Source organism: Salvelinus fontinalis, unplaced genomic scaffold (assembly GCF_029448725.1).
Source record: "Salvelinus fontinalis isolate EN_2023a unplaced genomic scaffold, ASM2944872v1 scaffold_0235, whole genome shotgun sequence".
In the NCBI taxonomy this organism is placed as follows: domain Eukaryota; kingdom Metazoa; phylum Chordata; class Actinopteri; order Salmoniformes; family Salmonidae; genus Salvelinus; species Salvelinus fontinalis.
The window spans coordinates 67,501-92,070 of record NW_026600444.1 but is presented as its reverse complement, the minus strand read 5'-3'; the positions used below and the strand labels follow the sequence as shown (position 1 = coordinate 92,070).

Genomic DNA, 24,570 nt, shown 5'->3' with positions numbered 1-24,570 from the left:
CCAAATACAAAAGTGGACAGACACGTATGAATTATGATTATGAAGTATGAATTATGATTGAAGTAGCATGCACAACCAACCGAAATAAACTAAAACCAACCTAAAGAGCCCAGAAAAAACGACCTCAGATGACAGTCATATAACATGTTACACAATAAATCTATGTTTTGTTCATAAAAAGTGCATATTTTAGCTATAAATCAGTTTTACATTGATGCTACCCAAAAATGCTAATACATAGCTACAGTCTGAATCCAGCCGGGAGTAGCCAGAGAAAATACATACACCAACGTCGGCTACTAATTACACCTCATAAAACATTTCAGAAAAACATATGGTGGATAACTAATGAAAGACAGATATCTTGTGAATACAGACAACATTTCCGATTTTTGAAGTGTTTTACAGCGAAAACACAATATATCGTTATATTAGCTAACATCATAAGCTAGCATAAGGCAGCATTGATTCTAGTCAAGCGCTAGCCTAGCATAGTTAGCAGCGTTAGCATTCAACAGTTCGACATATATATGAAAAAGCATCCCAAATTGGGTCTTATCTTTCTTGGTACTCCATCAGAATGTTGTAACGGGGTCCAATGTCCAGTAGAGTCTTTAGTTGGGTTCCAGAACGAAAGATTTCCCTCTTTGGTTAGCTAGCACGGTAGCATTGCTGCGCCAGAAAGCGTTTCTTCAAAAAATTCTTCCGTCGTTTCACATCTAAAGTCCAGAATAAATTGCAATAATATAATTAAAGTATATTGAAAAAACAACCTTTAGGATGATTTTGTGACATGTAGCAAATAATATCGTAGTCAGGCATCATATTCAAAGTTATCTACCTTGTTCCAGAAGCCGAGATCAAATTATCCTTCGCGCCCGGATTTTTATTTTAACTGCGCATGTCTCACAAGAAGTTCTGTTATTCAGTCCAGGGACGAGATATTCGACCCCTTTCAATTCTCACTTCCGCATTACAGTCTGACGTACACCTCTGACGTGTCCCTATTGTCCCAAGTCAAATGGCCTTTTATAGAGAAGGTCTTAAAGAGACACATCGCATTTTGGGAAACTCAATTCGGCTGGGAAAATGGCTGTAAAAATATTTCTGTTCGACTTAGAGAAACAATTCAAACCTTTTTAGAAACTACAGACTGTTATCTATCCAACAGTAGTAAATATATGCATATTGGAAAATAAAAAGTTTCTTAGGAGGCCGTTTGAAAATGTGCACACATTTTCCAGTTTTTTCAATATTCAGCGTGCAGCCAGAACAGGTTAACAGTTGCTGGTTTTGTGTTTCCGGCATCTGTGTGATGTGTGTGTTCTCCCTCTCTCTAGCTGATTGGACAGTTTGGTCTGATGAAGGATGAAGCCTACTGTCAAATCCTCAAACAGGTTACAGGAAACACCAGCTCTAAACCGTAAGACCCTAACTCTAACCCCTGACCTCTGACCCTACTGTCAACACCTCAAACAGATTACAGGAAACACCAGCTCTAAACCGTAAGACCCTAACTCTAACCCCCTGACCTCTGACCCCTGACCCCTGACCCTACTGTCAACACCCCAAACAGATTACAGGAAACACCAGCTCTAAACCGTAAGACCCTAACTCTAACCCCCTGACCTCTAACCTCTGACCGCTGACTCCTGACCTCTAACCCCTGACCCTACTGTCAACTCCTCCAACAGATTACAGGAAACACCAGCTCTAAACCGTAAGATCCTAACTCTAACCCCCTGACCTCTGACCCCTGACCCCTGACCCTACTGTCAACACCCCAAACAGATTACAGGAAACACCAGTTCTAAACCGTAAGATCCTAACTCTAAACCCTGACCTCTGACCCCTGACCTCTGACACCTGACCCTACTGTCAACTCCTCAAACAGATTACATGAAACACCAGCTCTAAACCGTAAGACCCTAACTCTAACCCCCTGACCTCTGACCCATGACCCTACCGTCAACACCTCAAACAGGTTACAGGAAACACCAGTTCTAAACCGTAAGATCCTAACTCTAACCCTCTGACCTCTAACCCCTGACCTCTAACCTCTGACCTCTAACCCCTGACCCTACCGTCAACACCTCAAACAGATTACATGAAACACCGGTTCTAAACCGTAAGATCCTAACTCTAATCCTGACCTCTAACTCTGACCTCTAACCTTTAACCTTTAACCTTTAGGGACAGTTGTCAGCGTGGCTGGAGGTTGCTTTACATCCTGACTGCATTCCATCGCTGCTCTGAGGTCCTGAAGCCCTTCCTGTTAAAGTTCCTACAGGACGCCTGCCACAGCCAGGGAGTACTGTTTCAGGGTAGGTGTCTTCCTGTTTCAGGGTAGGTGACTTCCTGTTTCAGGGTAGGTGTCTTCCTGTTTCAGGGTAGGTGTCTTCCTGTTTCTGGGTAGGTGTCTTCCTGTTTCAGGGTAGGTGTCTTCCTGTTTCAGGGTAGGTGTCTTCCTGTTTCAGGGTAGGTGTCTTCCTGTTTCAGGTTAGTGTCTTCCTGTTAAAGTTCCTACAGGACGCCTGCCACAACCAGGGAGTACTGTTTCAGGGTAGGTGACTTCCTGTTTCAGGGTAGGTGTCTTCCTGTTTCAGGGTAGGTGACTTCCTGTTTCAGGTTAGGTGTCTTCCTGTTAAAGTTCCTACAGGACGCCTGCCACAGCAAGGAAGTACTGTTTCGGGGTAGGTGACTTCCTGTTTCAGGGTAGGTGTCTTCCTGTTTCAGGGTAGGTGTCTTCCTGTTTCAGGGTAGGTGTCTTCCTGTTTCAGGTTAGTGTCTTCCTGTTAAAGTTCCTACAGGACGCCTGCCACAACCAGGGAGTACTGTTTCAGGGTAGGTGACTTCCTGTTTCAGGGTAGGTGACTTCCTGTTTCAGGGTAGGTGTCTTCCTGTTTCAGGGTAGGTGTCTTCCTGTTTCAGGGTAGGTGCTTCCTGTTTCAGGTTAGGTGTCTTCCTGTTTCAGGGTAGGTGTCTTCCTGTTTCAGGGCAGGTGTCTTCCTGTTTCAGGGCAGGTGTCTTCCTGTTTCAGATTAGTGTCTTCCTGTTAAAGTTCCTGCAGGACGCCTGCCAAAACCAGGGAGTCCGATTCAGGGTAGGTGACTTCCTGTTTCAGTGTAGGTGTCTTCCTGTTTCAGGGTAGGTGTCTTCCTGTTACAGGTTAGGTGTCTTCCTGTTACAGGTTAGGTGTCTTCCTGTTTCAGGGTAGGTGTCTTCCTGTTTCAGGGTAGGTGTCTTCCTGTTTCAGGGTAGGTGTCTTCCTGTTTCAGGGTAGGTGTCTTCCTGTTTCAGGGTAGATGTCTTCCTGTTTCAGGGTAGGTGACTTCCTGTTTCAGGGTAGGTGACTTCCTGTTTCAGGGTAGGTGACTTCCTGTTAAACTTCCTACAGGACGCCTGCCACAACCAGGGAGTACTGTTTCAGGGTAGGTGTCTTCCTGTTTCAGGGTAGGTGTCTTCCTGTTTCAGGGTAGGTGTCTTCCTGTTTCAGGGTAGGTGTCTTCCTGTTTCAGGGTAGGTGTCTTCCTGTTTCAGGGTAGGTGTCTTCCAGTTTCAGGGTAGGTGTCTTCCTGTTAAAGTTTCTACAGGACGCCTGCCACAACCAGGGAGTCCTGTTTCAGGGTAGGTGACTTTCTGTTTCAGGGTAGGTTACTTCCTGTTTCAGGGTAGGTATCTTCCTGTTTCAGGGTAGGTGTCTTCCTGTTTCAGGTTAGGTGTCTTCCTGTTTCAGGGTAGGTGTCTTCCTGTTTCAGGTTAGGTGTCTTCCTGTTTCAGGGTAGGTGTCTTCCTGTTTCAGGGTAGGTGTCTTCCTGTTAAAGTTTCTACAGGACGCCTGCCACAACCAGGGAGTCCTGTTTCAGGGTAGGTGACTTCCTGTTTCAGGGTAGGTTACTTCCTGTTTCAGGGTAGGTATCTTCCTGTTTCAGGGTAGGTATCTTCCTGTTTCAGGGTAGGTGTCTTCCTGTTTCAGGGTAGGTGTCTTCCTGTTTCAGGGTAGGTATCTTCCTGTTTCAGGGTAGGTGTCTTCCTGTTTCAGGGTAGGTATCGTCCTGTTTCAGGGTAAGTGTCTTCCTGTATCAGGGTAGGTGTCTTCCTGTTTCAGGGTAGATGTCTTCCTGTTACAGGGTAGGTGTCTTCCTGTTTCAGGGTAGGTGTCTTCTTGTTTCAGGGAATGTGTCTTCCTGTTTCAGGGTATGTGTCTTCCTGTTTCAGGGTAGGTGTCTTCCTGTTACAGGGTAGGTGTCTTCCTGTATCAGTGTAGGTGTCTTCCTGTTTCAGGGTATGTATCTTCCTGTTTCAGGGTAGGTTTCTTCCTGTTACAGGTTAAGTGTCTTCCTGTTTCAGGGTAGGTGTCTTCCTGTTTCAGGGTAGGTGTCTTCCTGGTTCAGGGTAGGTGTCTTCCTGTTTCAGGGTAGGTGTCTTCCTGTTTCAGGTTAGGTGTCTTCCTGTTTCAGGGTAGGTGTCTTCCTGTTACAGGGAAGGTGTCTTCCTGTTTCAGGATAGGTGTCTTCCTGTTTCAGGGTAGGTGTCTTCCTGTTTCAGGGTATGTGTCTTCCTGTTTCAGGGTAGGTGTCTTCCTGTTTCAGGGTAGGTGTCTTCCTGTTTCAGGGTAGGTGTCTTCCTGTTTAAGGGGAGGTGTCTTCCTGTTACAGGGTAGGTGTCTTCCTGTTTCAGGGTAGGTGTCTTCCTGTTTCAGGGTATGTGTCTTCCTGTTACAGGGTAGGTGTCTTCCTGTTTCAGGGTAGGTGTCTTCCAGTTTCAGGGTAGGTGTCTTCCTGTTTCAGGGTAGGTGTCTTCCTGTTACAGGGTAGGTGTCTTCCTGTTACAGGGTAGGTGTCTTCCTGTTTCAGGGTAGGTGTCTTCCTGTTACAGGGTAGGTGTCTTCCTGTTTCAGGGTAGGTGTCTTCCTGTTTCAGGTTAGGTGTCTTCCTGTTTCAGGGTAGTTGTCTTCCTGTTTCAGGGTAGTTGTCTTCCTGTTTCAGGTTAAGTGTGTTCCTGTTTCAGGGTAGGTGTCTTCCTGTTTCAGGGTAGGTGTCTTCCTGTTACAGGGTAGGTGTCTTCCTGTTTCAGGGTAGGTGTCTTCCTGTTTCAGGGTAGGTGTCTTCCTGTTTCAGGGTAGGTGTCTTCCTGTTTCAGGGTAGGTGTCGTCCTGTTTCAGGGTAGGTGTCTTCCTGTTTCAGGGTAGGTGTCTTCCTGTTTCAGGGTAGGTGTCTTCCTGTTTCAGGGTAGGTGTCTTCCTGTTTCAGGGTAGGTGTCTTCCTGTTTCAGGGTAGGTGTCTTCCTGTTTCAGGGTAGGTGTCTTCCTGTTTCAGGGTAGTTGTCTTCCCGTTACAGGGTAGGTGTCTTCCTGTTTCAGGGTAGGTGTCTTCCTGTTTCCGGGTAGGTGTCCTTCTGGTTCAGGGTAGGTGTCGTCTTGTTTCAGGGTAGGTTTCTTCCTGTTACAGGGTAGGTGTCTTCCTGTTTCAGGGTAGGTGTCTTCCTGTTTCAGGGTAGGTGTCTTCCTGTTTCAGGGTAGGTGTCTTCCTCTTTCAGGGTAGGTGTCTTCCTGTTTCAGGGTAGGTGTCTTCCTGTTTCAGGGTAGGTGTCTTCCTGTTTCAGGGTAGGTGTCTTCCTGTTTCAGGGTAGGTGTCTTCCTCTTTCAGGGTAGGTGTCGTCTTGTTTCAGGGTAGGTGTCTTCCTGTTTCAGGGTAGATGTCTTCCTGTTACAGGGTAGGTGTCTTCCTGTTTCAGGGTAGGTGTCTTCCTGTTTCAGGGTAGGTGTCTTCCTGTTTCAAGGTGGATATCTTCTTGTTTCAGGGAATGTGTCTTCCTGTTTCAGGTTAGGTGTCTTCCTGTTTCAGGGTAGGTGTCTTCTTGTTTCAGGGAATGTGTCTTCCTGTTTCAGGGTATGTGTCTTCCTGTTTCAGGGTAGGTGTCTTCCTGTTACAGGGTAGGTGTCTTCCTGTATCAGTGTAGGTGTCTTCCTGTTTCAGGGTATGTATCTTCCTGTTTCAGGGTAGGTTTCTTCCTGTTACAGGTTAAGTGTCTTCCTGTTTCAGGGTAGGTGTCTTCCTGTTTCAGGGTAGGTGTCTTCCTGGTTCAGGGTAGGTGTCTTCCTGTTTCAGGGTAGGTGTCTTCCTGTTTCAGGTTAGGTGTCGTCCTGTTTCAGGGTAGGTGTCTTCCTGTTACAGGGAAGGTGTCTTCCTGTTTCAGGATAGGTGTCTTCCTGTTTCAGGGTAGGTGTCTTCCTGTTTCAGGGTATGTGTCTTCCTGTTTCAGGGTAGGTGTCTTCCTGTTTCAGGGTAGGTGTCTTCCTGTTTCAGGGTAGGTGTCTTCCTGTTTAAGGGGAGGTGTCTTCCTGTTTCAGGGTAGGTGTCTTCCTGTTTCAGGGTAGGTGTCTTCCTGTTACAGGGTAGGTGTCTTCCTGTTTCAGGGTAGGTGTCTTCCTGTTTCAGGGTATGTGTCTTCCTGTTACAGGGTAGGTGTCTTCCTGTTTCAGGGTAGGTGTCTTCCAGTTTCAGGGTAGGTGTCTTCCTGTTTCAGGGTAGGTGTCTTCCTGTTACAGGGTAGGTGTCTTCCTGTTACAGGGTAGGTGTCTTCCTGTTTCAGGGTAGGTGTCTTCCTGTTACAGGGTAGGTGTCTTCCTGTTTCAGGGTAGGTGTCTTCCTGTTTCAGGTTAGGTGTCTTCCTGTTTCAGGGTAGTTGTCTTCCTGTTTCAGGGTAGTTGTCTTCCTGTTTCAGGTTAAGTGTGTTCCTGTTTCAGGGTAGGTGTCTTCCTGTTTCAGGGTAGGTGTCTTCCTTTTACAGGGTAGGTGTCTTCCTGTTTCAGGGTAGGTGTCTTCCTGTTTCAGGGTAGGTGTCTTCCTGTTTCAGGGTAGGTGTCTTCCTGTTTCAGGGTAGGTGTCGTCCTGTTTCAGGGTAGGTGTCTTCCTGTTTCAGGGTAGGTGTCTTCCTGTTTCAGGGTAGGTGTCTTCCTGTTTCAGGGTAGGTGTCTTCCTGTTTCAGGGTAGGTGTCTTCCTGTTTCAGGGTAGGTGTCTTCCTGTTTCAGGGTAGGTGTCATCCTGTTTCAGGGTAGTTGTCTTCCCGTTACAGGGTAGGTGTCTTCCTGTTTCAGGGTAGGTGTCTTCCTGTTTCCGGGTAGGTGTCCTTCTGGTTCAGGGTAGGTGTCGTCTTGTTTCAGGGTAGGTTTCTTCCTGTTACAGGGTAGGTGTCTTCCCGTTACAGGGTAGGTGTCTTCCTGTTTCAGGGTAGGTGTCTTCCTGTTTCAGGGTAGGTGTCTTCCTCTTTCAGGGTAGGTGTCTTCCTGTTTCAGGGTAGGTGTCTTCCTGTTTCAGGGTAGGTGTCTTCCTGTTTCAAGGTAGGTGTCTTCCTGTTTCAGGGTAGGTTTCTTCCTGTTTCAATGTAGGTGTCTTCCTGTTTCAATGTAGATATTTTCCTGTTTCAGGGTAGGTTGCTGTAAATGTATATTGGTAATGTGTATTATCCAGGTAATGCCTCTGTGTATTAATAGGTATATTAGTAATGCCTATTCTCCAGGTAATGCCTCTGTGTATTAATAGGTACTGTATATTGGTAATGTGTATTATCCAGGTAATGTCTCTGTGTATTAATAGGTATATTGTTAATGTGTATTCTCCAGGTAATGCCTCTGTGTATTAATAGGTACTGTATATTGGTAACGTGTTCACCGTAGGCATAGCAAAGGCTTGTGAGCAGAACCTGAGGAAGACCTATCTGTATGGAGGACGCATCATTCCTCCTAGCAGCATGGAACTCAAAGCTACGGTGGTTAGTACTGACCTCTCACACCTCACTCCTAACCTTAACCCTGAGCCCTAATCCTAACCCTTGACCTCTGACCTTTTGTGCATGGTAATGATAACTAGCATTTCCCAAAAATGTAATATGAACGTTGCTAAATAACCGGCTAGTTAAATTTTCAAACAGTTTTGATTGCGCCTGACGCTCTAATGTCTAAACCCTGACCTCTAATGTCTAACGCCTGACCGCTAATGTCTAACGCCTGACCGCTAATGTCTAATCCCTGACCTCTAATGTCTAACCCTTGACCTCTAATGTCTAACCCCTGACCTCTAATGTCTAACCCCTGCCCTCTAATGTCTAACCACTGACCTCTAACGTCTAACCCCTGACCTCTAATGTCTAACCACTGACCTCTAACGTCTAACCCCTGACCTCTAATGTCTAACCCCTGACCTCTAATGTCTAACCCCTGACCTCTAACCCCTGATCTCTAATGTAAAGTCCCTGACCTCTAATGTCTAACCCCTGACCTCTAATGTCTAGTGATTTGCCTCTAACGTCTAACCCTGGACCTCTAACGTGTAACCCCTGACCTCTAATCCCTGACCTCTATTGTCTAATCCCTGACCTCTAACGTCTAACCCCTGAACTCTAATGTCTAACCCCTGACCTCTAATGTCTAATTCCTGACCTCTAATGTCTAACCCATGACTTCTAATCCCTGACCTCTAATGTCTAACCCCTGACCTCTAACGTCTAACCCCTGACCTCTAATGTCTAACCCCTGCCCTCTAATGTCTAATCCCTGACCTCTAACGTCTAACCCCTGACCTCTAATGTCTAACCCCTGACATCTAATGTCGAATCCCTGATCTCTAACGTCTAACCCCTGACCTCTAATGTCTAACCTCTGACCTCTAACCCCTGACCTCTAATGTCTAACCCCTGACCTCTAATGTCTAATGACTGACCTCTAACATCTAACCCCTGACCTCTAATGTCTAACCCCTGACCTCTAATGTCTAACCCCTGACCTCTAATGTCTAATCCCTGCCCTCTAGTGTCTAATCCCTGACATCTAACCCCTGACCTCTAATGTCTAACCCCTGACCTCTAACCCATGACCTCTAATGTCTAATACCTGACCTCTAATGTCTAACCCCGGACCTCTAACCCCTGATCTCTAATGTCTAACCCCTGACCTCTAATGGCTAACCCCTGACCTCTAACATCTAACCCCTGACCTCTAACGTCTAACTCCTGACCTCTAACGTCTAACCCCTGACCTCTAATGTCTAACCCCTGACCTCTAATGTCTAACCCCTGCCCTCTAATGTCTAATCCCTGACCTCTTACGTCTAACCCCTGACTCTAATGTCTAACCCCTGACATCTAACCCCTGACCTCTAACCCCTGTCCTCTAATGTCTAATTCCTGACCTCTAATGTCTAACCCCTGACCTCTAATCCCTGACCTCTAATGTCTAACCCCTGCCCTCTAACCCTTGACCCCTAACCCCTGACCTCTAATGTCTAACCCCTGACCTCTAATGTCTAATCCCTGACCTCTAACTTCTAACCCCTGACCTCTAATGTATAACCCCTGACCTCTAACCCCTGACCTCTAATGTCTAATTCCTGAGCTCTAACGTCTAACCCCTGACCTCTAATGTCTAACCCCTGCCCTCTAATGTCTAATCCCTGACATCTAACGTCTAACCCCTGACCTCTAATGTCTAACCTCTGACCTCTAACGTCTAACCTCTGACCTCTAACCCCTGATCTCTAATGTCTAATGACTGACCTCTAACATCTAACCCCTGACCTCTAATGTCTAACCCCTGACCTCTAATGTCTAAACCCTGACCTCTAATGTCTAACGCCTGACCGCTAATGTCTAACGCCTGACCGCTAATGTCTAATCCCTGACCTCTAATGTCTAACCCTTGACCTCTAATGTCTAACCACTGACCTCTAACGTCTAACCCCTGACCTCTAATGTCTAACCACTGACCTCTAACGTCTAACCCCTGACCTCTAATGTCTAACCCCTGACCTCTAACCCCTGATCTCTATTGTAAAGTCCCTGACCTCTAATGTCTAACCCCTGACCTCTAATGTCTAGTGATTTGCCTCTAACGTCTAACCCTGGACCTCTAACGTGTAACCCCTGACCTCTAATCCCTGACCTCTATTGTCTAATCCCTGACCTCTAACGTCTAACCCCTGAACTCTAATGTCTAACCCCTGACCTCTAATGTCTAATTCCTGACCTCTAATGTCTAACCCATGACTTCTAATCCCTGACCTCTAATGTCTAACCCCTGACCTCTAACGTCTAACCCCTGACCTCTAATGTCTAACCCCTGCCCTCTAATGTCTAATCCCTGACCTCTAACGTCTAACCCCTGACCTCTAATGTCTAACCCCTGACATCTAATGTCTAATCCCTGATCTCTAACGTCTAACCCCTGACCTCTAATGTCTAACCTCTGACCTCTAACCCCTGACCTCTAATGTCTAACCCCTGACCTCTAATGTCTAATGACTGACCTCTAACATCTAACCCCTGACCTCTAATGTCTAACCCCTGACCTCTAATGTCTAACCCCTGACCTCTAATGTCTAATCCCTGCCCTCTAGTGTCTAATCCCTGACATCTAACCCCTGACCTCTAATGTCTAACCCCTGACCTCTAACCCATGACCTCTAATGTCTAATACCTGACCTCTAATGTCTAACCCCGGACCTCTAATCCCTGATCTCTAATGTCTAACCCCTGACCTCTAATGGCTAACCCCTGACCTCTAACATCTAACCCCTGACCTCTAACGTCTAACTCCTGACCTCTAACGTCTAACCCCTGACCTCTAATGTCTAACCCCTGACCTCTAATGTCTAACCCCTGCCCTCTAATGTCTAATCCCTGACCTCTTACGTCTAACCCCTGACTCTAATGTCTAACCCCTGACATCTAACCCCTGACCTCTAACCCCTGTCCTCTAATGTCTAATTCCTGACCTCTAATGTCTAACCCCTGACCTCTAATCCCTGACCTCTAATGTCTAACCCCTGCCCTCTAACCCTTGACCCCTAACCCCTGACCTCTAATGTCTAACCCCTGACCTCTAATGTCTAATCCCTGACCTCTAACTTCTAACCCCTGACCTCTAATGTATAACCCCTGACCTCTAACCCCTGACCTCTAATGTCTAATTCCTGAGCTCTAACGTCTAACCCCTGACCTCTAATGTCTAACCCCTGCCCTCTAATGTCTAATCCCTGACCTCTAACGTCTAACCCCTGACCTCTAATGTCTAACCTCTGACCTCTAACGTCTAACCTCTGACCTCTAACCCCTGATCTCTAATGTCTAATGACTGACCTCTAACATCTAACCCCTGACCTCTAATGTCTAACCCCTGACCTCTAATGTCTAATCCCTGATCTCTAACGTCTAACCCCTGACCTCTAATGTCTAACCTCTGACCTCTAACCCCTGACCTCTAATGTCTAACCCCTGACCTCTAATGTCTAATGACTGACCTCTAACATCTAACCCCTGACCTCTAATGTCTAACCCCTGACCTCTAATGTCTAACCCCTGACCTCTAATGTCTAATCCCTGCCCTCTAGTGTCTAATCCCTGACATCTAACCCCTGACCTCTAATGTCTAACCCCTGACCTCTAACCCATGACCTCTAATGTCTAATACCTGACCTCTAATGTCTAACCCCGGACCTCTAATCCCTGATCTCTAATGTCTAACCCCTGACCTCTAATGGCTAACCCCTGACCTCTAACATCTAACCCCTGACCTCTAACGTCTAACTCCTGACCTCTAACGTCTAACCCCTGACCTCTAATGTCTAACCCCTGACCTCTAATGTCTAACCCCTGCCCTCTAATGTCTAATCCCTGACCTCTTACGTCTAACCCCTGACTCTAATGTCTAACCCCTGACATCTAACCCCTGACCTCTAACCCCTGTCCTCTAATGTCTAATTCCTGACCTCTAATGTCTAACCCCTGACCTCTAATCCCTGACCTCTAATGTCTAACCCCTGCCCTCTAACCCTTGACCCCTAACCCCTGACCTCTAATGTCTAACCCCTGACCTCTAATGTCTAATCCCTGACCTCTAACTTCTAACCCCTGACCTCTAATGTATAACCCCTGACCTCTAACCCCTGACCTCTAATGTCTAATTCCTGAGCTCTAACGTCTAACCCCTGACCTCTAATGTCTAACCCCTGCCCTCTAATGTCTAATCCCTGACATCTAACGTCTAACCCCTGACCTCTAATGTCTAACCTCTGACCTCTAACGTCTAACCTCTGACCTCTAACCCCTGATCTCTAATGTCTAATGACTGACCTCTAACATCTAACCCCTGACCTCTAATGTCTAACCCCTGACCTCTAATGTCTAATGACTGACCTCTAACATCTAACCCCTGACCTCTAATGTCTAACCCCTGAGCTCTAGTTTCTAACCCCTGACCTCTAACGTCTAACCTCTGACCTCTAATGTCTAACCCCTGACCTCTAATGTCTAATCCCTGCCCTCTAGTGTCTAATCCCTGACCTCTAACATCTAACCCCTGACATCTAATGTCTAACCCCTGACATCTGACCCCTGACCTCTAACCCCTGACCTCTAATGTCTAACCCCTGACCTCTAATGTCTAACCCCTGACCTCTAATGTCTAACCCCTGACCTCTAACGTCTAACCCCTGACCTCTAACGTCTAATGATTTGCCTCTAACGTCTAACCCCTGACCTCTAATGTCTAACCCCTGACCTCTAATGTCTAATCCCTGATCTCTAACGTCTAACCCCTGACCTCTAATGTCTAACCTCTGACCTCTAACCCCTGACCTCTAATGTCTAACCCCTGACCTCTAATGTCTAATGACTGACCTCTAACATCTAACCCCTGACCTCTAAAGTCTAACCCCTGACCTCTAATTTCTAACCCCTGATCTCTAACGTCTAATCTCTGACCTCTAATGTCTAACCCCTGACCTCTAATGTCTAATCCCTGCCCTCTAGTGTCTAATCCCTGACATCTAACCCCTGACCTCTAATGTCTAACCCCTGACCTCTAACCCATGACCTCTAATGTCTAATACCTGACCTCTAATGTCTAACCCCGGACCTCTAACCCCTGATCTCTAATGTCTAACCCCTGACCTCTAATGTCTAACCCCTGACCTCTAATGTCTAACCCCTGCCCTCTAATGTCTAATCCCTGACCTCTTACGTCTAACCCCTGACTCTAATGTCTAACCCCTGACATCTAACCCCTGACCTCTAACCCCTGTCCTCTAATGTCTAATTCCTGACCTCTAATGTCTAACCCCTGACCTCTAATCCCTGACCTCTAATGTCTAACCCCTGCCCTCTAACCCTTGACCCCTAACCCCTGACCTCTAATGTCTAACCCCTGACCTCTAATGTCTAATCCCTGACCTCTAACTTCTAACCCCTGACCTCTAATGTCTAACCCCGGACCTCTAACCCCTGACCTCTAATGTCTAACCCCTGACCTCTAATGGCTAACCCCTGACCTCTAACATCTAACCCCTGACCTCTAACGTCTAACTCCTGACCTCTAACGTCTAACCCCTGACCTCTAATGTCTAACCCCTGACCTCTAATGTCTAACCCCTGCCCTCTAATGTCTAATCCCTGACCTCTTACGTCTAACCCCTGACTCTAATGTCTAACCCCTGACATCTAACCCCTGACCTCTAACCCCTGTCCTCTAATGTCTAATTCCTGACCTCTAATGTCTAACCCCTGACCTCTAATCCCTGACCTCTAATGTCTAACCCCTGCCCTCTAACCCTTGACCCCTAACCCCTGACCTCTAATGTCTAACCCCTGACCTCTAATGTCTAATCCCTGACCTCTAACTTCTAACCCCTGACCTCTAATGTATAACCCCTGACCTCTAACCCCTGACCTCTAATGTCTAATTCCTGAGCTCTAACGTCTAACCCCTGCCCTCTAATGTCTAATCCCTGACCTCTAACGTCTAACCCCTGACCTCTAATGTCTAACCTCTGACCTCTAACGTCTAACCTCTGACCTCTAACCCCTGATCTCTAATGTCTAATGACTGACCTCTAACATCTAACCCCTGACCTCTAATGTCTAACCCCTGACCTCTAATGTCTAATGACTGACCTCTAACATCTAACCCCTGACCTCTAATGTCTAACCCCTGAGCTCTAGTTTCTAACCCCTGACCTCTAACGTCTAACCTCTGACCTCTAATGTCTAACCCCTGACCTCTAATGTCTAATCCCTGCCCTCTAGTGTCTAATCCCTGACCTCTAACATCTAACCCCTGACATCTAATGTCTAACCCCTGACATCTGACCCCTGACCTCTAACCCCTGACCTCTAATGTCTAACCCCTGACCTCTAATGTCTAACCCCTGACCTCTAATGTCTAACCCCTGACCTCTAACGTCTAATGATTTGCCTCTAACGTCTAACCCCTGACCTCTAATGTCTAACCCCTGACCTCTAATGTCTAATCCCTGATCTCTAACGTCTAACCCCTGACCTCTAATGTCTAACCTCTGACCTCTAACCCCTGACCTCTAATGTCTAACCCCTGACCTCTAATGTCTAATGACTGACCTCTAACGTCTAACCCCTGACCTCTAATGTCTAACCCCTGACCTCTAATGTCTAACCCCTGCCCTCTAATGTCTAATCCCTGACCTCTTACGTCTAACCCCTGACTCTAATGTCTAACCCCTGACATCTAACCCCTGACCTCTAACCCCTGTCCTCTAATGTCTAATTCCTGACCTCTAATGTCTAACCCCTGACCTCTAATCCCTGACCTCTAATGTCTAACCCCTGCCCTCTAACCCTTGACCCCTAACCCCTGACCTCTAATGTCTAACCCCTGACCTCTAATGTCTAATCCCTGACCTCTAACTTCTAACCCCTGACCTCTAATGTATAACCCCTGACCTCTAACCCCTGACCTCTAATGTCTAATTCCTGAGCTCTAACGTCTAACCCCTGACCTCTAATGTCTAACCCCTGCCCTCTAATGTCTAATCCCTGACCTCTAACGTCTAACCCCTGACCTCTAATGTCTACCCTCTGACCTCTAACGTCTAACCTCTGACCTCTAACCCCTGATCTCTAATGTCTAATGACTGACCTCTAACATCTAACCCCTGACCTCTAATGTCTAACCCCTGAGCTCTAGTTTCTAACCCCTGACCTCTAACGTCTAACCTCTGACCTCTAATGTCTAACCCCTGACCTCTAATGTCTAATCCCTGCCCTCTAGTGTCTAATCCCTGACCTCTAACATCTAAATCCTGACCTCTAATGTCTAACCCCTGACCTCTAACATCTAACCCCAGACCTCTAATGTCTAACCCCTGACCTCTAACATCTAACCCCTGCCCTCTAGTGTCTAATCCCTGACCTCTAACATCTAACCCCTGAACTCTAATGTCTAACCCCTGACCTCTAACCCATGACCTCTAATGTCTAATACCTGACCTCTAATGTCTAACCCTGGACCTCTAACCCCTGATCTCTAATGTCTAACACCTGACCTCTAATTGCTAACCCCTGACCTCTAACGTCTAACCCCTGACCTCTAACGTCGAACTCCTGACCTCTGATGTCTAACCACTGACCTCTAAATTCTGACCCCTGCCCTCTAATGTCTAATCCCTGACCTCTAATGTCTAATCCCTGACCTCTAATGTCTAACCCCTGACCTCTATTTTCTAACCTCTGATCTCTAATGTCTAATCCCTGCCCTCTAAAATCTAATGTCTGACATCTAATGTCTGACCTCTGACCTCTAACGTTTAATCTCTAATGTCTAATCCCTGAACTCTAACCTCAAACTCCTGACCTCTAATGTCTAATCCCTGACCTCTAACGTCTAACCCCTGACCCCTAACGTCTAACCCCTGACCTCTAACAGGCAGGGAGGAGCTCCAAGAGACAACTGTTCCTGTTCCCAGGAGGCATCGAACGGCACCTGAAAATCAAGACGTGCTCTGTGAGTCTCCTAGACTGTCTCCTAGACTCCTAGACTGTTGTTCCCTTCTGTCTCTGTCAGTCTCCTAGACTGTGTCTGTTCCCTTCTGTCTCTGTCAGTCTCCTAGACTGTGTCTGTTCCCTTCTGTCTCTGTCAGTCTCCTAGACTGTGTCTGTTCCCTTCTGTCTCTGAGTCTCCTAGACTGTGTCTGTTCCCTTATGTCTCTGTCAGTCTCCTAGACTGTGTCTGTTCCCTTCTGTCTCTGAGTCTCCTAGACTGTGTCTGTTCCCTTCTGTCTCTGTCAGTCTCCTAGACTGTGTCTGTTCCCTTCTGTCTCTGTGTCTCCTAGACTGTGTCTGTTCCCTTCTGTCTCTGAGTCTCCTAGACTGTGTCTGTTCCCTTCTGTCTCTGAGTCTCCTAGACTGTGTCTGTTCCCTTCTGTCTCTGTCAGTCTCCTAGACTGTGTCTGTTCCCTTCTGTCTCTGTCAGTCTCCTAGACTGTGTCTGTTCCCTTCTGTCTCTGAGTCTCCTAGACTGTGTCTGTTCCCTTCTGTCTCTGTCAGTCTCCTAGACTGTGTCTGTTCCCTTCTGTCTCTGTCAGTCTCCTAGACTGTGTCTGTTCCCTTCTGTCTCTGTCAGTCTCCTAGACTGTGTCTGTTCCCTTCTGTCTCTGAGTCTCCTAGACTGTGTCTGTTCCCTTCTGTCTCTGAGTCTTCCTAGACTGTGTCTGTTTCCTTCTGTCTCTGTCAGTCTCCTAGACTGTGTCTGTTCCCTTCTGTCTCTGTCAGTCTCCTAGACTGTGTCTGTTCCCTTCTGTCTCTGTCAGTCTCCTAGACTGTGTCTGTTCCCTTCTGTCTCTGTCAGTCTCCTAGACTGTGTCTGTTCCCTTCTGTCTCTGAGTCTCCTAGACTGTGTCTGTTCCCTTCTGTCTCTGTCAGTCTCCTAGACTGTGTCTGTTCCCTTCTGTCTCTATCAGTCTCCTAGACTGTGTCTGTTCCCTTCTGTCTCTGTCAGTCTCCTAGACTGTGTCTGTTCCCTTCTGTCTCTGAGTCTCCTAGACTGTGTCTGTTCCCTTCTGTCTCTGTCAGTCTCCACATGTTGTGTGTATCTCTCTCTGTGTATTACAGTGGGTTCTGATCATGTTGTGTGTATCTCTCTCTGTGTATTACAGTGGGTTCTGATCATGTCCTGTTGTGTGTAACTCTCTCTGTGTATTACAGTGGGTTCTGATCATGTTGTGTGTATCTCTCTCTGTGTATTACAGTGGGTTCTGATCATGTTGTGTGTATCTCTCTCTGTGTATTACAGTGGGTTCTGATCATGTTGTGTGTATCTCTCTCTGTGTATTGCAGTGGGTTCTGATCATGTCATGTTGTGTGTATCTCTCTCTGTGTATTACAGTGGGTTCTGATCATGTTGTGTGTATCTCTCTCTGTGTATTACAGTGGGTTCTGATCATGTTGTGTGTATCTCTCTCTGTGTATTACAGTGGGTTCTGATCATGTCATGTTGTGTGTATCTCTCTCTGTGTATTACAGTGGGTTCTGATCATGTCATGTTGTGTGTATCTCTCTCTGTGTATTACAGTGGGTTCTGATCATGTTGTGTGTATCTCTCTCTGTGTATTACAGTGGGTTCTGATCATGTTGTGTGTATCTCTCTCTGTGTATTACAGTGGGTTCTGATCATGTCCTGTGTATCTCTCTCTGTGTATTACAGTGGGTTCTGATCATGTTGTGTGTATCTCTCTCTGTGTATTACAGTGGGTTCTGATCATGTTGTGTGTATCTCTCTCTGTGTATTACAGTGGGTTCTGATCATGTTGTGTGTATCTCTCTCTGTGTATTACAGTGGGTTCTGATCATGTTGTGTGTATCTCTCTCTGTGTATTACAGTGGGTTCTGATCATGTCCTGTTGTGTGTATCTCTCTCTGTGTATTACAGTGGGTTCTGATCATGTCATGTTGTGTGTATCTCTCTCTGTGTATTACAGTGGGTTCTGATCATGTTGTGTGTATCTCTCTCTGTGTATTACAGTGGGTTCTGATCATGTCCTGTGTATCTCTCTCTGTGTATTACAGTGGGTTCTGATCATGTCCTGTGTATCTCTCTCTGTGTATTACAGTGGGTTCTGATCATGTTGTGTGTATCTCTCTCTGTGTATTACAGTGGGTTCTGATCATGTCCTGTGTATCTCTCTCTGTGTATTACAGTGGGTTCTGATCATGTTGTGTGTATCTCTCTCTGTGTATTACAGTGGGTTCTGATCATGTTGTGTGTATCTCTCTCTGTGTATTACAGTGGGTTCTGATCATGTTGTGTATCTCTCTCTGTGTATTACAGTGGGTTCTGATCATGTCATGTTGTGTGTATCTCTCTCTGTGTATTACAGTGGGTTCTGATCATGTCCTGTTGTGTGTATCTCTCTCTGTGTATTACAGTGGGTTCTGATCATGTTGTGTGTATCTCTCTCTGTGTATTACAGTGGGTTCTGATCATGTCCTGTGTATCTCTCTCTGTGTATTACAGTGGGTTCTGATCATGTTGTGTATCTCTCTCTGTGTATTACAGTGGGTTCTGATCATGTCCTGTGTATCTCTCTCTGTGTATTACAGTGGGTTCTGATCATGTTGTGTGTATCTCTCTCTGTGTATTACAGTGGGTTCTGATCATGTCCTGTGTATCTCTCTCTGTGTATTACAGTGGGTTCTGATCATGTCCTGTGTATCTCTCTCTGTGTATTACAGTGGGTTCTGATCATGTCCTGTGTATCTCTCTCTGTGTATTACAGTGGGTTCTGATCATGTCCTGTGTATCTCTCTCTGTGTATTACAGTGGGTTCTGATCATTTTCTGTTGTGTGTATCTCTCTCTGTGTATTACAGTGGGTTCTGATCATGTTGTGTGTATCTCTCTCTGTGTATTACAGTGGGTTCTGATCATGTCATGTTGTGTGTATCTCTCTCTGTGTATTACAGTGGGTTCTGATCATGTTGTGTGTATCTCTCTCTGTGTATTACAGTGGGTTCTGATCATGTTGTGTGTATCTCTCTCTGTGTATTACAGTGGGTTCTGATCATGTTGTGTGTATCTCTCTCTGTGTATTACAGTGGGTTCTGATCATGTTGTGTGTATCTCTCTCTGTGTATTACAGTGGGTTCTGATCATGTTGTGTGTATCTCTCTCTGTGTATTACAGTGGGTTCTGATCATGTTGTGTGTATCTCTCTCTGTGTATTACAGTGGGTTCTGATCATGTTGTGTGTATCTCTCTCTGTGTATTACAGTGGGTTCTGATCATGTTGTGTGTATCTCTCTCTGTGTATTACAGTGGGTTCTGATCATGTTGTGTGTATCTCTCTCTGTGTATTACAGTGGGTTCTGATCATGTTGTGTGTATCTCTCTCTGTGTATTACAGTGGGTTCTGATCATGTCCTGTTGTGTGTAACTCTCTCTGTGTATTACAGTGGGTTCTGATCATGTTGTGTGTATCTCTCTCTGTGTATTGCAGTGGGTTCTGATCATGTTGTGTGTATCTCTCTCTGTGTATTACAGTGGGTTCTGATCATGTTGTGTGTATCTCTCTCTGTGTATTGCAGTGGGTTCTGATCATGTCATGTTGTGTGTATCTCTCTCTGTGTATTACAGTGGGTTCTGATCATGTTGTGTGTATCTCTCTCTGTGTATTACAGTGGGTTCTGATCATGTTGTGTGTATCTCTCTCTGTGTATTACAGTGGGTTCTGATCATGTTGTGTGTATCTCTCTCTGTGTATTACAGTGGGTTCTGATCATGTTGTGTGTATCTCTCTCTGTGTATTACAGTGGGTTCTGATCATGTCCTGTTGTGTGTATCTCTCTCTGTGTATTACAGTGGGTTCTGATCATGTTCTGTTGTGTGTATCTCTCTCTGTGTATTACAGTGGGTTCTGATCATGTTGTGTGTATCTCTCTCTGTGTATTACAGTGGGTTCTGATCATGTTGTGTGTATCTCTCTCTGTGTATTACAGTGGGTTCTGATCATGTTGTGTGTATCTCTCTCTGTGTATTACAGTGGGTTCTGATCATGTTGTGTGTATCTCTCTCTGTGTATTACAGTGGGTTCTGATCATGTTGTGTGTATCTCTCTCTGTGTATTACAGGGGTTCTGATCATGTTGTGTGTATCTCTCTCTGTGTATTACAGTGGGTTCTGATCATGTCCTGTGTATCTCTCTCTGTGTATTACAGTGGGTTCTGATCATGTTGTGTGTATCTCTCTCTGTGTATTACAGTGGGTTCTGATCATGTCATGTTGTGTGTATCTCTCTCTGTGTATTACAGTGGGTTCTGATCATGTTGTGTGTATCTCTCTCTGTGTATTACAGTGGGTTCTGATCATGTTGTGTGTATCTCTCTCTGTGTATTACAGTGGGTTCTGATCATGTCCTGTGTATCTCTCTCTGTGTATTACAGTGGGTTCTGATCATGTCCTGTTGTGTGTATCTCTCTCTGTGTATTACAGTGGGTTCTGATCATGTTGTGTGTATCTCTCTCTGTGTATTACAGTGGGTTCTGATCATGTCCTGTGTATCTCTCTCTGTGTATTACAGTGGGTTCTGATCATGTCCTGTTGTGTGTATCTCTCTCTGTGTATTACAGTGGGTTCTGATCATGTTCTGTTGTGTGTATCTCTCTCTGTGTATTACAGTGGGTTCTGATCATGTTCTGTTGTGTGTATCTCTCTCTGTGTATTACAGTGGGTTCTGATCATGTTGTGTATCTCTCTCTGTGTATTACAGTGGGTTCTGATCATGTCCTGTTGTGTGTATCTCTCTCTGTGTATTACAGTGGGTTCTGATCATGTTGTGTGTATCTCTCTCTGTGTATTACAGTGGGTTCTGATCATGTCCTGTGTATCTCTCTCTGTGTATTACAGTGGGTTCTGATCATGTTGTGTGTATCTCTCTCTGTGTATTACAGTGGGTTCTGATCATGTCCTGTTGTGTGTATCTCTCTCTGTGTATTACAGTGGGTTCTGATCATGTTGTGTGTATCTCTCTCTGTGTATTACAGTGGGTTCTGATCATGTTGTGTGTATCTCTCTCTGTGTATTACAGTGGGTTCTGATCATGTCATGTTGTGTGTATCTCTCTCTGTGTATTACAGTGGGTTCTGATCATGTTGTGTGTATCTCTCTCTGTGTATTACAGTGGGTTCTGATCATGTTGTGTGTATCTCTCTCTGTGTATTACAGTGGGTTCTGATCATGTTGTGTGTATCTCTCTCTGTGTATTACAGTGGGTTCTGATCATGTTGTGTGTATCTCTCTCTGTGTATTACAGTGGGTTCTGATCATGTTGTGTGTATCTCTCTCTGTGTATTACAGTGGGTTCTGATCATGTCCTGTTGTGTATCTCTCTCTGTGTATTACAGTGGGTTCTGATCATGTTGTGTGTATCTCTCTCTGTGTATTACAGTGGGTTCTGATCATGTTGTGTGTATCTCTCTCTGTGTATTACAGTGGGGTCTGATCATGTTGTGTGTATCTCTCTCTGTGTATTACAGTGGGTTCTGATCATGTTGTGTGTATCTCTCTCTGTGTATTACAGTGGGTTCTGATCATGTTCTGTTGTGTGTATCTCTCTCTGTGTATTACAGTGGGTTCTGATCATGTCATGTTGTGTGTATCTCTCTCTGTGTATTACAGTGGGTTCTGATCATGTCCTGTTGTGTGTATCTCTCTCTGTGTATTACAGTGGGTTCTGATCATGTTGTGTATCTCTCTCTGTGTATTACAGTGGGTTCTGATCATGTTGTGTGTATCTCTCTCTGTGTATTACAGTGGGTTCTGATCATGTCCTGTTGTGTGTAACTCTCTCTGTGTATTACAGAGGGTTCTGATCATGTTGTGTGTATCTCTCTCTGTGTATTACAGTGGGTTCTGATCATGTTGTGTGTATCTCTCTCTGTGTATTACAGTGGGTTCTGATCATGTCCTGTGTATCTCTCTCTGTGTATTACAGTGGGTTCTGATCATGTTGTGTGTATCTCTCTCTGTGTATTACAGTGGGTTCTGATCATGTCCTGTTGTGTGTATCTCTCTCTGTGTATTACAGTGGGTTCTGATCATGTTGTGTGTATCTCTCTCTGTGTATTACAGTGGGTTCTGATCATGTTGTGTGTATCTCTCTCTGTGTATTACAGTGGGTTCTGATCATGTCCTGTTGTGTGTATCTCTCTCTGTGTATTACAGTGGGTTCTGATCATGTTGTGTGTATCTCTCTCTGTGTATTACAGTGGGTTCTGATCATGTCCTGTTGTGTGTATCTCTCTCTGTGTATTACAGTGGGTTCTGATCATGTTGTGTGTATCTCTCTCTGTGTATTACAGTGGGTTCTGATCATGTTGTGTGTATCTCTCTCTGTGTATTACAGTGGGCTCTGATCATGTTGTGTGTATCTCTCTCTGTGTATTACAGTGGGTTCTGATCATGTTGTGTATCTCTCTCTGTGTATTACAGTGGGTTCTGATCATGTTGTGTGTATCTCTCTCTGTGTATTACAGTGGGTTCTGATCATGTTGTGTATCTCTCTCTGTGTATTACAGTGGGTTCTGATCATGTTGTGTGTATCTCTCTCTGTGTATTACAGTGGGTTCTGATCATGTCCTGTGTATCTCTCTCTGTGTATTACAGTGGGTTCTGATCATGTTGTGTGTATCTCTCTCTGTGTATTACAGTGGGTTCTGATCATGTTGTGTGTATCTCTCTCTGTGTATTACAGTGGGTTCTAATCCTGTTGTGTGTATCTCTCTCTGTGTATTACAGTGGGTTCTGATCATGTTGTGTGTATCTCTCTCTGTGTATTACAGTGGGTTCTGATCATGTTGTGTGTATCTCTCTCTGTGTATTACAGTGGGTTCTGATCATGTCATGTTGTGTGTAACTCTCTCTGTGTATTACAGTGGGTTCTGATCATGTTGTGTGTATCTCTCTCTGTGTATTACAGTGGGTTCTGATCATGTTGTGTGTATCTCTCTCTGTGTATTACAGTGGGTTCTGATCATGTTGTGTGTATCTCTCTCTGTGTATTACAGTGGGTTCTGATCATGTTGTGTGTATCTCTCTCTGTGTATTACAGTGGGTTCTGATCATGTTGTGTGTATCTCTCTCTGTGTATTACAGTGGGTTCTGATCATGTCGTGTGTATCTCTCTCTGTGTATTACAGTGGGTTCTGATCATGTTGTGTGTATCTCTCTCTGTGTATTACAGTGGGTTCTGATCATGTTGTGTGTATCTCTCTCTGTGTATTACAGTGGGTTCTGATCATGTTGTGTGTATCTCTCTCTGTGTATTACAGTGGGTTCTGATCATGTCCTGTTGTGTGTATCTCTCTCTGTGTATTACAGTGGGTTCTGATCATGTTGTGTGTATCTCTCTCTGTGTATTACAGTGGGTTCTGATCATGTCCTGTTGTGTGTATCTCTCTCTGTGTATTACAGTGGGTTCTGATCATGTTCTGTTGTGTGTATCTCTCTCTGTGTATTACAGTGGGTTCTGATCATGTTCTGTTGTGTGTATCTCTCTCTGTGTATTACAGTGGGTTCTGATCATGTTGTGTGTATCTCTCTCTGTGTATTACAGTGGGTTCTGATCATGTTGTGTATCTCTCTCTGTGTATTACAGTGGGTTCTGATCATGTTGTGTGTATCTCTCTCTGTGTATTACAGTGGGTTCTGATCATGTCCTGTGTATCTCTCTCTGTGTATTACAGTGGGTTCTGATCATGTTGTGTGTATCTCTCTCTGTGTATTACAGTGGGTTCTGATCATGTTGTGTGTATCTCTCTCTGTGTATTACAGTGGGTTCTGATCATGTTGTGTGTATCTCTCTCTGTGTATTACAGTGGGTTCTGATCATGTCCTGTGTATCTCTCTCTGTGTATTACAGTGGGTTCTGATCATGTCCTGTTGTGTGTATCTCTCTCTGTGTATTACAGTGGGTTCTGATCATGTTGTGTGTATCTCTCTCTGTGTATTACAGTGGGTTCTGATCATGTCCTGTGTATCTCTCTCTGTGTATTACAGTGGGTTCTGATCATGTTGTGTGTATCTCTCTCTGTGTATTACAGTGGGTTCTGATCATGTTGTGTGTATCTCTCTCTGTGTATTACAGTGGGTTCTGATCATGTTGTGTGTATCTCTCTCTGTGTATTACAGGGGTTCTGATCATGTTGTGTGTATCTCTCTCTGTGTATTACAGTGGGTTCTGATCATGTCCTGTGTATCTCTCTCTGTGTATTACAGTGGGTTCTGATCATGTTGTGTGTGTATCTCTCTCTGTGTATTACAGTGGGTTCTGATCATGTTGTGTGTATCTCTCTCTGTGTATTACAGTGGGTTCTGATCATGTCATGTTGTGTGTATCTCTCTCTGTGTATTACAGTGGGTTCTGATCATGTTGTGTGTATCTCTCTCTGTGTATTACAGTGGGTTCTGATCATGTTGTGTGTATCTCTCTCTGTGTATTACAGTGGGTTCTGATCATGTTGTGTGTATCTCTCTCTGTGTATTACAGTGGGTTCTGATCATGTCGTGTGTATCTCTCTCTGTGTATTACAGTGGGTTCTGATCATGTTGTGTGTATCTCTCTCTGTGTATTACAGTGGGTTCTGATCATGTCCTGTTGTGTGTATCTCTCTCTGTGTATTACAGTGGGTTCTGATCATGTTGTGTGTATCTCTCTCTGTGTATTACAGTGGGTTCTGATCATGTCCTGTGTATCTCTCTATGTGTATTACAGT

General features: G+C 45.3%; 1 protein-coding gene across 1 annotated transcript in view; it reads left to right on the top strand.

Moving 5' to 3' along the window:
- The window catches only part of LOC129844828 (unconventional myosin-XV-like), a gene marked incomplete at its 5' end in the record, with an annotated part of 213,858 nt that overhangs the window by 169,046 nt on the left and 20,242 nt on the right, over positions 1 to 24,570 (top strand). The window contains 4 exons of the mRNA XM_055912976.1: positions 1,341 to 1,423; positions 2,194 to 2,324; positions 7,680 to 7,774; positions 15,732 to 15,809. Of these exons, the coding sequence (XP_055768951.1) occupies positions 1,341 to 1,423; positions 2,194 to 2,324; positions 7,680 to 7,774; positions 15,732 to 15,809 (387 nt within the window). The remainder of the gene's footprint in view (positions 1 to 1,340; positions 1,424 to 2,193; positions 2,325 to 7,679; positions 7,775 to 15,731; positions 15,810 to 24,570) is intronic.